Below are 13,457 nucleotides of genomic sequence, written 5' to 3'. Positions count from 1 at the left end.
AGCACTCGGTCAGTTGGGGCCATCTTCCCAATGTATTCTTGGATGTTCCTTGTCTCATCCTGGACTGTGGTGCTGACACTCACCAGTCCCCGGCCCCCTTCCTTCCGCTTAGCGTACAGCCTCAGGGTGCTGGACTTGGGGTGAAACCCTCCATGCATGGTCAGGAGCTTTCTTGTCTTTATGTCAGTGGCTTCTATCTCCTCCTTTGGCCAGCCTATTACCCCAGCAGGGTACCTGATCACGGGCAGGGCGTATGTGTTGATGGCCCGGATCTTGTTCTTACCATTCAGCTGACTCCTCAGGACTTGCCTGACCCTCTGCAGGTACTTGGTGGTTGCAGCCTTTCTAGCGGCCTCTTCATGGTTCCCATTTGCCTGCGGGATCCCCAAGTACTTGTAACTGTCCTCTATGTCTGCAATGTTGCCTTCTGGTAGTTCAATCCCCTCAGTTCTGACTACCTTCCCTCTCTTTGTTACCATCCGACTACACTTCTCCAGTCCGAACGACATTCCAATGTCATTGCTGTATAGCCTGGTAGTGTGGATCAGTGAATCGATGTCTCGTTCACTCTTGGCATACAGCTTGATGTCATCCATGTACAGGAGGTGGCTGACAACTGCTCCGTTCCGTAGTCGGTATCCGTAGCCAGTCTTGTTAATGATCTCACTGAGGGGGTTCAGGCCTATGCAGAACAGCAGTGGGGACAGAGCATCTCCTTGGTAGATCCCGCACTTGATGGTAACTTGTGCTATGGGCTTGGAGTTGGCCTCTAGTGTTGTACGCCACATCCCCATTGAGTTCCTGATGAAGGCTCTTAGGGTCCCATTGATCTTGTACAATTCTAGGCATTCCAGTATCCAGCTGTGGGGCATTGAGTCATAGGCCTTCTTGTAATCAATCCAGGCAGTGCACAGGTTGGTCAGTCTGGTCTTGCAGTCTCGGCTGATTGTTCTGTCTACCAGTAGCTGGTGTTTTGCGCCTCTGGTATTCTTGCCAATTCCTTTCTGTGTCCCGCTCATGTATTGACCCATGTGCCTGTTCATCTTAGCCGATATGATGCCTGACAGGAGCTTCCATGTAGTACTGAGGCAGGTTATTGGTCGGTAGTTGGAGGGGACCGGTCCCTTCTTGGGGTCCTTGGGGATCAGGACCGTCCGGCCTTCAGTTAGCCATTCCGGGTGTCTCTCGTTAACTAGCAGCTGGTTCATTTGTGCTGCCATATATATATATATATATATATATATATATATATATATATATATATACACACATACATACAGTGGGGCAAAAAAGTATTTAGTCAGCCACCGATTGTGCAAGTTCCCCCACCTAAAATGATGACAGAGGTCAGTAATTTGCACCAGAGGTACACTTCAACTGTGAGAGACAGAATGTGAAAAAAAAAATCCATGAATTCACATGGTAGGATTTGTAAAGAATTTATTCGTAAATCAGGGTGGAAAATAAGTATTTGATCAATAACAAAAATACAACTCAATACTTTGTAACATAACCTTTGTTGGCAATAACAGAGGTCAAACGTTTACTATAGGTCTTTACCAGGTTTGCACACACAGTAGCTGGTATTTTGGCCCATTCCTCCATGCAGATCTTCTCGAGAGCAGTGATGCTTTGGGGCTGTCGCCGAGCAACACGGACTTTCAACTCCCGCCACAGATTTTCTATGGGGTTGAGGTCTGGAGACTGGCTAGGCCACTCCAGGACTTTCAAATGCTTCTTACGGAGCCACTCCTTTGTTGCCCGGGCGGTGTGTTTTGGATCATTGTCATGTTGGAAGACCCAGCCTCGTTTCATCTTCAAGGTTCTCACTGATGGAAGGAGGTTTTGGCTCAAAATCTCACGATACATGGCCCCATTCATTCTGTCCTTAACACGGATCAGTCGTCCTGTCCCCTTGGCAGAAAAACAGCCCCATAGCATGATGTTTCCACCCCCATGCTTCACAGTAGGTATGGTGTTCTTGGGATGCAACTCAGTATTCTTCTTCCTCCAAACACGACGAGTTGAGTTTATACCAAAAAGTTCTACTTTGGTTTCATCTGACCACATGACATTCTCCCAATCCTCTGCTGTATCATCCATGTGCTCTCTGGCAAACTTCAGACGGGCCTGGACATGCACTGGCTTCAGCAGCGGAACACGTCTGGCACTGCGGGATTTGATTCCCTGCCGTTGTAGTGTGTTACTGATGGTGACCTTTGTTACTTTGGTCCCAGCTCTCTGCAGGTCATTCACCAGGTCCCCCCGTGTGGTTCTGGGATCTTTGCTCACCGTTCTCATGATCATTTTGACCCCACGGGATGAGATCTTGCGTGGAGCCCCAGATCGAGGGAGATTATCAGTGGTCTTGTATGTCTTCCATTTTCTGATGATTGCTCCCACAGTTGATTTTTTCACACCAAGCTGCTTGCCTATTGTAGATTCACTCTTCCCAGTCTGGTGCAGGTCTACAATACTTTTCCTGGTGTCCTTCGAAAGCTCTTTGGTCTTGGCCATGGCGGAGTTTGGAGTCTGACTGTTTGAGGCTGTGGACAGGTGTCTTTTATACAGATGATGAGTTCAAACAGGTGCCATTCATACAGGTAACGAGTGGGGGACAGAAAAGCTTCTTACAGAAGACGTTACAGGTCTGTGAGAGCCAGAGATTTTCCTTGTTTGAGGTGACCAAATACTTATTTTCCACCCGAATTTACGAATAAATTCTTTACAAATCCTACCATGTGGATTCATGGATTTTTTTTTCACATTCTGTCTCTCACAGTTGAAGTGTACCTCTGGTGCAAATTACTGACCTCTGTCATCATTTTAAGTGGGGGAACTTGCACAATCGGTGGCTGACTAAATACTTTTTTGCCCCACTGTATATATATATATATATATATATATATATATATATATATATACACACACACACACACACACACACACACACACATATATAAATACAGAGACAATATAAATAAAATATACGAAGGGGATAAATAGAATAAATAGGAATAAAAAATAAAAATACAAGTGAATGAATTGCACATTTCGAGTATTGAGGTCTATTGCACTGTTGACTATTTACAAAAGTATTGCACAAAAAGGTATTGCACAGTGGGGTGAAGAGGCACTACAGCTTAGTTGTTCCCCCCTCCTTTGTCCTCCTGTTTCCCCTCCCTCTCCCCTCCAGGGAGGAGTTAAACAGTCTGATGGCGTGTGGGACAAAGGAGTTTTTAAGTCTGTTAGTTCTTGTCTTGGGGAGAAGCAACCTGTCACTGAACAGACTCTTCTGGTTGTTAATGGCCGTGTGCAGAGGATGCCTGGCATTGTCCATAATGTCCATCAGTTTCTTTAGTGTCCTTTTCTCTGCCACTGTCACCAGAGTGTCCAGCTTCATGCCGACCACAGAGCTAGCCCTCCTGATCAGTTTTTCCAGCCTGGATGAGTCCTTCTTTGCTGTGCTGCTCCCCCAGCACACCACAGCATAGAAAAGTACTCCAGCAACCACTGACTGGTAAAACATCCTCAGGAGCTTCCTGCAGATGTTAAAAGACCTCAGCCTCCTGAGGAAGTACAGTCGGCTTTGGGCTTTTTTATACAGGTGCTCTGTGTTGCATGACCAGTCCAGTTTATTGTCCACCCACAGCCCGAGGTACTTGTACTTGTTGACCACCTCCACCTCCACCTCCTCCCCCTCTATCTGAACCGGCAGTGGACCTGCTCTAGACCTCCCGAAGTCCACAACCAGTTCCTTAGTCTTTGAGGTGTTGAGTTGCAGGTGGTTTGTGTGACTCCATGCGACAAAGTTCCTCACCAGACTTCTGTACTCCTCTTCCTGATCATCCCAGATACACCCCATGATGGCTGTGTCGTCTGCAAACTTCTGAATGTGGCATAATTCAGAGTTGTAGCAGAAGTCTAAAGTAGCCATATAAAATGTACTACGCTAATGTTCAGTACCAGAAAGTAAAATAATCTGATTTACTGAAAATAAATGTATACCATACTGTATAGCATCAATAATGGTGTCTGTCCAACCATCAATTGTCTTACATTATCCTTGTCAGTGTCGCAGGAGGTTGGAGCCTATCCCAGCGGCCATAGGTGCGAGAGGCAGGATACACCCTGGACAGGCCGTCAGCCTGACACAGGGCTAACACAGAGACAGACAATCATTTGCACTCACATTCACGCCTATGGGCAATTTAGATTCACCAATTAACCTAACCCCACCAACCGCATGTGTTTGGACTGTTGGAGGAAGCTGGAGTACCCAGGGAGGAGAACATGCAAACTCCACACAGAAAGGCCCGAGTGAGGTGGAGGAATCAAACTCAGGACCTTCTTGCTATGAGGCAGTGCCCTGTCTGATTTAAGTTGCAAATAAAACCTATTCATAGAAAATTAAATGTATGGCCAAATCCCCAAATAATTTATTTAATGATAAAACCTCACTGGAGGCCTTTTGGGTTTTTTTTTTAGATCACACTCAAATATCTAACTGGCCAGTTACATTATACCAATTCAATGTTTGGGCATGGTCAAGACCTGAGCACCAAAATGGAGAAGAAAGGTAGTTTAACTGACTTTGAATGTGGCATGGACAGCAGGATAGAGCACTGTGTCATAAAGCTCAGATCACCTCTGACTGGTTTTCTGTGCACTCAAATGGCCTCCAGTCGCCAGACTGTGCACTTCTGAAAGCGGTAAGTGTAGCTACTCAGGTATTCAGTGAATGTAGATAGAAGTGACCCGACATATCAGCTTGGATTAGTCATTTGCAGGTGAAATTGGCAAGTATTAGACCTCACAGACATCATTCAAGTCACTGTACAGGTCACTGATGGAAAGTAACCGAGTTATACTTGTGGCCTTTTTCAATACATACAAAGATGGATCTATTTAACTGGACCACTTTCCAAATTTTACCCAAGATTGTGGGACGTGAGATAATGTCTACGTTACCTTTACTGGTATGCTCTATTGTCCAATGTTGTCTAAAACAATATTTGTAAACAAAGGAAAACTAGGACCAAAAATCTGAATTTGCTGGATTTTTATTTTAAAACTAACCACAAAGTTCTATCAATACAAAAAGTATAAAAAGTACAAAAAGCATTGTTCAAAAATAACTTGAGATGAAAATATGAATTGGCACTGTGGGTATTATTCAGAATAGAAAAAGATGGCATCTCGTCAGAGCGCGTTCAAGGCATTAAATTCACATTGATTTGATTACAGATCCTGGAACAGTGAAAACACTCATCCAGCAATCAGCACTTTCAGATATCAAACAGATACAGTTTTATCCCCACTTAACCAAAAGGAAAAAAAAACAAACAAAAAAAAAAAACCCAAAAGTTAACATTTCTTGTGGTCATACATGATGTGTACCTAATAAAATAAGAAAACAAAATTATTTAAATATTAAAGAAAAAAGTGTTGCAATATTATCTCAACTGTACCAAACAGAATACACCAGTCCAACAAAATCTGGCATCAGGGAGCTAAGACAGTAGCAAATACTCTTTGAAAAACAGGGAAAAAAACAAAATAATCCGAAACGTGTTGGCCACAGTGACAAGAGTCAAGACAACAACACTTACAACTAATACAAAAATACAGTATTAAATGTTTAAAACAATGCAAGTCATTATCAAGAGTTAAATGGTTTTCAAGCATTACCCAGGTTTGTCTATTCCTTTGGACAAAGGCATCCCAAGTGTGTTCCAGTCACCAGTCAGGCGCCAGACTTGGGAATGTTGACTGGTGCAACATCATCAAAATCACAAAAAACAAATCCTTTGACACACTTGAGGGAAACCTTTGTATGAAATGTTACACCTCAAAGTCTTCATCAGCATGACAATAACTCCAGTACCTTTTCTTTATGAGTGGTGCTGTGTCCATTAACCCTTTGTTTGCATGTAAAAGCACTCTCACTTCTGCACAAAACACAAAATTCTTACAGTTTCAACATCTTTTTTTGCACATCTGGCTTGGCCTTAGAAAAATCCCATTAAGTTTTCCAGTTTTAATCTAATGCAAACTTTAGATGCAATCACTGAACATCCAATGGAGGACAAACTCATAAAAATGACTAATAGCTCTAAGACTTAAAGTTAATTATATTTATAAAAAAAAAAAAAAAAAATAGCTGCCCTGAGGGAGAAGCACATGGTAACCTTAACTGTTCTTGTTGCACTATGGCAGTTTGTAAGCACTTTGGATCTTTAGACCGGCTTGTGTCTCGAGTATTGCTGGGTTGAGACGACCGTTCTTGCAATGTGAACCGATGCTCGACCACAGTCGGCCATAACACTGGAAGGCTTGGGCTGACTTCATCCACCTCAAGCAATTTCACAACATCCCCACTCACACATACAGACTCCCCTTGGTTCAAATCCCTTGTGTCCTCTCACTGCTCCTCATGTTAACTGCCCAGCTGATGAGAATCTATGCACGAAGACCTGCAGACAGATCATCAGGGTTGTTAAGCAATGAGTTTCAAAAACAGCCAGAAAAAATAAAATAAAACTGTGGTTATCAAGAGACAAAGATGGAAGCCTCACCTTTGTCACAGGTACTGCTCTGCTTTTCCTGGGCAAAGTTTAGCCTGTTCTGCTCCACTGCAGTGCCGTTAGATTCGGGGCTGCTGCTGCGTGACGGGCTGCTCTCCTCGTTCTGGTATGCCATATCCAGATGCTGCTGGGCCAGTTTTAGGTGCCTGCGCAGCCTCTCCAGCTCCCGAGACGATGCCTCGTCCCCGAAAGACTCGCGACCTGAGTCTCCCAGGTTATCTCGAAATCCCAGTTTTCCAGATGGATCCTTCTTCAAAGCAGTGTGATAGCCTGGAGGCGCAGAGGGCTGGCGGCAGATGGAGGACCTCTGGCTGGCCAGAGCTGAGTGTCGTGGGGTGGGGTGCCGGGGCCGTGGCGTGCAAAAGCAGTCACGGATACCACTGATGCCAAGGTGCAGGATCTCCAACAGGGTAAAGAGGAGACACAAGGCGCTGACGGCATACATTATAAGCAGGAAGATAGTTTTCTCTGTTGGGCGTGACACGAAGCAATCCACTGTGTGCGGGCAAGGGGAACGTGTGCATACGTACGACGGTGCCACTTCCAGACCATAAAGGATGTACTGTCCAAACAGGAAGGAGGTCTCAAAGATGGCACGTGATAACAGCTGGAACACGTAGACCTTCATCAGGCCATCTCTCTTGATGCGACGGCGCCCGTCGTGCTTTTTCTTGGGCTTTTCCGCAACCTCCTTTTCCTTTTCTGGCTCAATTTCTTCAATGATCATGGGATCCTCCTCCCCATTGTCCTCCGCTTCCTCATAGTCCCTGTTAGCACCACGGCTCACTATAGGCATCCTCTTCCTGCCCTGGGGCCTGTAGTCATCGTCATCCATGCGAGCAATCTTGTGCATAGCAAACCCAAGGTACATGATGGTGGGAGTGGTGATCATAATCACCTGAAACACCCAGAAGCGAATGTGCGACAATGGCGCAAAGGCGTCATAGCATACGTTCTCGCAACCAGGTTGCTGCGTGTTACACACAAATTTACTCTGTTCATCGTAGTAGATCGACTCTCCTCCAACAACCGTCAGCACAATCCGAAAAACAATGAGGAGGGTGAGCCAGATCTTGCCCACAAAGGTGGAGTGATTGGAAATCTCATCCAAAAGGCGTGTGAGGAAGCTCCAACTCATTTTGTCTTTGGAACAGGAACACAGCTATGTCTGTGTAAGAGAAAAAAAAAAAAAAAAAGCATATATCAAAGTTAATTTCTGGATGTCTTTACCAAGAAGCTGGCCCAACAACAGAAAGCGCGTGAAGGAATATGGGTCACTAAAATATGACCAAAAAAAGAAATACAGTAGTACTTAACATTTAAATACACTGTAGTAGGTGTATCATGTTTATGCAACACAAGGTGGTGCTATTATGCCACCCTCACAGTAGTACCCATTACAGCCATGGAGTAAAATCTGCAGGCATGTTCAGGCAAGGATCTGATATTGTCTGAATAGATGCAATCAAAATCATGTAACCACAGGCAGACTGCGATGTGCAGACAGTCTAACCAGCAGACATGGTACATGGTGTTTATCACAGCAAAAAAAGAAAGAAGAAAAAGCCCTGAGGTCAGACATTAAAAAAAAGAAGCATGCGCGTGTTAGTGTGAGGAAACTTCAGCAAGCAAAATTTCAGTCAAGCACCACATTTCCATGTTACGACACTGCTGTGCAAAGACACTGAAAGCTGTCTTCATCTTTTACAGAGTTCAGTGACATTCACAGAAGTTTAAGAAGTTACAAACTAATTCAGAGCCACGTGTGGTTGTTCTTAACTGAATTTTAGTAATCTGACAACAAGGTAGTAATGAAGAGCGTGAGTGGTTTCACACCTCATAACTTCAGCTGTGTAATTATCCAGAACTATAAACCAAGCTGCTGCACTTCAACCAGCTACATAAGGTACAAGTTTATATTCAAACTCTTATGCTGCTTTTTGCCTCTGCCTTGAAACGACTCTGTTCATGTATCGGTCATAAAGACTGAAAAGCCTTTATTCAACTATATGAATCATAAAATAAAAAGTAGCGCTGTGCGAAAACCTCAAGTCAGCCCTCATTTCTTTAGTTGTTATCATGTGATGTATATACACTATATATTAAATATAATGTTTTGTTATCTATGTTAATAGTGAGATCAAAAGTCAATTGTTGTTGTGACCACCTTTATTCTTCAACACAACCTGAACTCTCAGGCTGAGACATTTCTGATGACAAATCCGTGCGCAGCAGATGGATCAACTGAAGGGCCAGATCCCTCTTCGCTGGATTTTTCCTATTTCTCAAGGTCATAACTTACAAATACTGTTAATCACCTGTTTTTTTTTGCCCTTTTGTCTTCCCTTTGACCAGTTTTCTCAATTTTTTTTAAGCTGAAGCCCAACGTATGCAAAGTTTTTAGCTTAACAGCCATGTGGGAAGCACTCTGTTGTTGCACAAACACTATTTCTTGTCTGTTGAACTTTTATCTGTGACCCTTTTCATCAACTCGACTAAAGAAATGGGAAATGACTTTTAACACTGTGTCATCATTGTTAGTTTTGTGCTTTTTATTCTTGACAAAGAACAGCTAGCACCCTACGGCAACATCAGCACAAAGGAATGGACTCGACTGATTCTGACATCACCATGCATTCTATTTATACTTTTTTAAATTTATTTATTTCCTGCTCAGCGCAACTAATTTATATCCAAATCTCCACTGCCAGGACATGGATGTGAGCAGAGAAACACGGCTGGAATGAAAAAAGCAACCCATGAGCTTGATGGAACAGATTCTGGATTTCCATCCTCCCGTCCCTACTGTGAATATAAAAGCATGAAGTTTTGAATAACTTATATATTATGGTTACAAAAAACAAACAAACCAAAAAAAGAACATATTCACCACATCATACCACAGAGTTTATATAACATCCAAACATATCTTTAGAGTTTAAAAGTTGAAGCCAACTGCAAGTACCTCAAATCGGCATTCTTTCAAATGCCCAAAAGGGGGCGCTCTCTATAGTTTTAAAAAGATGGTTGTATTGAAGTCTGTGTGGAAACTACTCTCAGCTGACAAACTGCTCAGTTTTTCAGTCAGATCAGCTCATGGGTCATGTCGTCTGTGTGAAAGAACTTCCTTAGCTTGAGGTTTCGTGAGACTGTGCCAACGAGTGACGCCGTTATGCCGTGAAAAGAAACGCTGGACATGAAAGCCTCAAATTATTCACCCAGCACATTTGTAGGATTTATTCATAGCTTGGATTATGATACTTTTCCATCTACCCCCATGTTTTTAGCAGTGAGGGAGAAATCACGTTTAACATCATTTAAACGTTCATTCATAACTGCTGATTAAAAGTATACATGCACACCTGCAACAAGACTTTTAGCTGATAATATGCTGTGTGGCTAAGAAAAACTGCATGCATGAAAAGACCAACTAGATCAAATAAGGGAAAAGTGACCCGAACGATTCCAACACCAACTACCACTGAAAAGCCTTCTAAAGATTACTCTCCTCAGCGCTCCAGCTCAATAAGTGGTTTGTTATACTGGGCAACTCTCCAGTGTGAGTGGTACTCATGTTTGACGCAGGGTTGGCAAGGACAAAAAACAAAACAACACAACAACTTCCCTAGATAAAGAACATTTTGCATTGTGCAGGAACAACTGGGTAATGACAATCAGATAAATGATCAGCAAGTTTGACGATTCAGTCTGAAACATTAACTACTAAATCAAACAATTATCTTCCTGCGTTTAGTCACTGCTCCCCTCTCAGTATCTCATCTGTGGTTTATGTTGTTGCTGTATGCAGCCATTTCATTTCTACATGCAAAGAGATGCAGCAACACAAAAGTGTGGTATCGCAACTGTTGGGTTTCCATGGAGATAACACATCAGAATCAGAATCAGAATACTTTATTGATCCCTGGGGGAAATTATTTAACACATACTAAATATTTGTGAGAACTACCTTTACCCTCCATCTAAACTGAGCTATACTGTAGTTTTGTTGATGCAAAGCCAGAAGGACTAAAGGTCAAGATGATCCTCAGCTGCTTGAAATGTAGGTTAATAGTTAGTAAGAACTGACATTTTGTTCAAGTCTGAGTGCTGCCTCACAAGCAAGCCTAAAGCAAAAAGCTGGAAGTAGAAAGAGCTGAATTATGTAACGCTCAGCTGCTCTAGATAATTGAGCACTGGAATCAAAGAATGGTATGTAGATGGGCCTGTTGCTCATATCCTTATTTTTAGTTTTACAGCTCCTTCTCAGCACCACTATTCACTAGTCCATCACGTGCGAACTGCTAAGTTACTCAACAATTTATCAACTTTTACATAACAAAGATTGCCTAACAGAAATGCAGGACCTCGCTGGATCAAATTCCGAGCAGGGATTGGGATGAATAACAGACTCCATCAAAAACAATTTTTGGAATCGAGCTTATCACTTCCACTCATCAATGCTGGTACACTGCACATAACAAGGGACCTGAAGTCACGGCAGCGGAAGTGTTCATCCAAATTTTGATGAGTTTTTGTAGCGTTTCTACGCTGCTTTCAGTCTCCTTCAGCTGTGCTGACTCTGAAACCTCTCATGGGCCTACCCACCTATCAAAGAAACAGTAATGTAATGTAAAATCCATCTGCTTTCAATGACCACATTTTATATAGCTTGAACCTTACATGTACTAGAGGGGGTGATGCGAACATCAGTATTAACAATTAAGATTTTGCAGAGACTCCCTAGATGCTCCCCACTCATCCCTCAAAAGACAAATGAGTTTCAGCCTTGTCTGCAGAGCCAGCCCGGGCCTGTCTGTGTGGTATTTGACAGAAAACAGGCTGCTTTCACCCAGTGGAGATTCAACACTGCTGCTGAACAGAGAGGGTTTTGTGCCACATCTGGGAGGCTCGCTGCAGTTAACCTTCCGGTACCCCAATGCGCTTAAGCATAGAAGCCCCTGTCCTGAAGCGGGGAGGGGGGGGGGGGGGGGGGGGAGAGAGAGACCGACAAGTAAGCAGGGACCGAGCAGACCTGAGTAAGGAGTGACTTCCGGTTAAGTTTAACGATAGAACCGGGTTTGGGGGAAAAAAAGACATCCCAAACCATCCGCCCATCACAGCACAGTGAGTCACATCATAAAACCTACTTAATTAGTAAAACTGAAGAAGAGTAATGACAAGAAAACAAGAAAAATCATTTAAAAACCCAAATCCACGAATTCCGATATGAAATTTTAAGGAAGCTAATCCATTTGCAGGGAATAAAATTCCTCCTCGTGGCCAACGACTGGACACGTCGTCAGCGCGGTGCCCCGCGTGCTCCGTTAACGTTACCGACTGTTATCAAAGCAAACCGGTGGGCGACATTGTTTTTATAAATCCTGAAAACCGTTAAGAAAGTATCGATATTGCAGCTAATATCCCACATAAGCGTGTGTGGGCAGATTCCAGGGAGGAAAAAACCAGACGGTTCCTGACCGTCCAATCACAAAGTGGATGCAGATAAAAGTCCCGTTAAAACGAGATAAATAGTCCGCGTGCCAACGCAGCTGTAACTGCACATTCTGCTAATTAGATATCTTTGCCTTAATGTGCCGTAAGATTCCCCTTTTCTCTCTTTAATTAGCGCTCCCTGCTTTCACACTGTGCGCGTAAACTCTCGTTTAACGGATTTGTGCTGTAACGCACGGCTTATTAAAAACGCTGCAGTGACCTCCGACGCTTTACAATCACAGCCACCGGCGGACAGGCCCGAGAAGTTGAAGATAAAAGTCTAGTTAAAGCTCTTATTTGTTAGCCAAAGCTAAGAGAAGATGCTCCCGCGTCCCCGCCGCGCTTTGTCTGTGAGGTGTTTTACCTTCAGTTATGATTCCAGGTCTTCCTTTTCATTAAAGTCGTGGTCTTACGCAGGGTTTCTCTTTTAAATCAAAGTCCTCCCGCTCTTCATATTAAGCCATCCAGGTTTTTCTTCTTTTCCAACGAGGAGCTCGCGTCGTTTCTCCAGTTGTGTGTCGAACTGCTGGGCGAGGACAAAGAATATTCCCAAATCCCCCCTCCCCTCTTTTCTTCTCCTCCCAGTTCCAGCCAGGCACCCCACCCCCTTTCTGCGCAGCCTGGAGAACAGCATTAAACTGCCAGCATTCCTGATGCAATCTTTGCTTCGTCTTATAACTCCAGGCTGCTCAGGGTGAGAGGACCGAGAAATGTGTCGCAGGAGGAGCATTCTGAAAGCAAAGAATAAATCAGTTTTTTTACTGGAAAAAACAGAGAATGGGTTTAGTTCGCCGCTTAAATTTTGGCCTCGTAAGAAGGCTTTAATTGTTAACAACAGAGACAGCTTTATTGGAGGTGCTTGAGCCTGTCTGCAACCTGCAGAAGTTTCCATTTCTGTCCAAACTGGATAATTTCCAGGTATCCAAACTGAATTAAATGTCTCGATTTAAACTCCAAGTCAGAACAAACAGTTCCAAATCAGATGAATTTAAAACAGGCTTTAGATGTAATGACTCAGTCCATCTCTGACTCAGAGGTCCAGAAAAAAAATCAAACACACACACGTACAAACGAGGACTGACAGGTTCCAAAAAATTATAATAATGTCACACAGAAAAGCAGATGTGCAGTGCCTTCAAAGCTGAAAGTCACAGTAATTCAAGTGTTTTAGATATCCACGTTCAAGGAGCTGATTAAACACATCCAACAGATGCCAAAGAGATAAGATACCCATTGAGGAAGACATGCATCAGTTTGTCTCACTGTTCAGGTTAAACATGTCCACACATACACTGCAGTGTATTAAATCAGATCCCACAAAAGCAACTGGCCTGCAGCTAGAAGTCTGCAAACAGGATGATTTTCCTTACTGTCCTT

General features: G+C 43.4%; 1 protein-coding gene across 1 annotated transcript; it reads right to left on the bottom strand.

Moving 5' to 3' along the window:
• Positions 1 to 5,047: 5,047 nt before the first annotated feature.
• Positions 5,048 to 12,626, bottom strand: gjc4b (gap junction protein gamma 4b). The gene is made up of 3 exons (XM_086266697.1): positions 12,445 to 12,626; positions 6,579 to 7,755; positions 5,048 to 6,476 (listed from the first exon to the last, which is right to left on the bottom strand). The coding sequence occupies exons 2-3, from the start codon at positions 7,723 to 7,725 to the stop codon at positions 6,463 to 6,465; spliced, it is 1,161 nt and encodes a 386-aa protein (XP_086122823.1). The 5' UTR covers positions 7,726 to 7,755; positions 12,445 to 12,626; the 3' UTR covers positions 5,048 to 6,462.
• Positions 12,627 to 13,457: the final 831 nt, after the last annotated feature.

The sequence above is a fragment of the Aulonocara sp. 'chitande type north' Nkhata Bay genome, linkage group LG16 (genome assembly GCF_057382095.1).
Source record: "Aulonocara sp. 'chitande type north' Nkhata Bay isolate Kocher_YH1m ecotype deep benthic linkage group LG16, A_spYH_male_GT1.1, whole genome shotgun sequence".
NCBI classification, from domain to species: Eukaryota; Metazoa; Chordata; class Actinopteri; order Cichliformes; family Cichlidae; genus Aulonocara; species Aulonocara sp. 'chitande type north' Nkhata Bay.
Note: the sequence above shows the minus strand (reverse complement) of the source record. Positions and strands in the feature narration are given on the sequence as shown.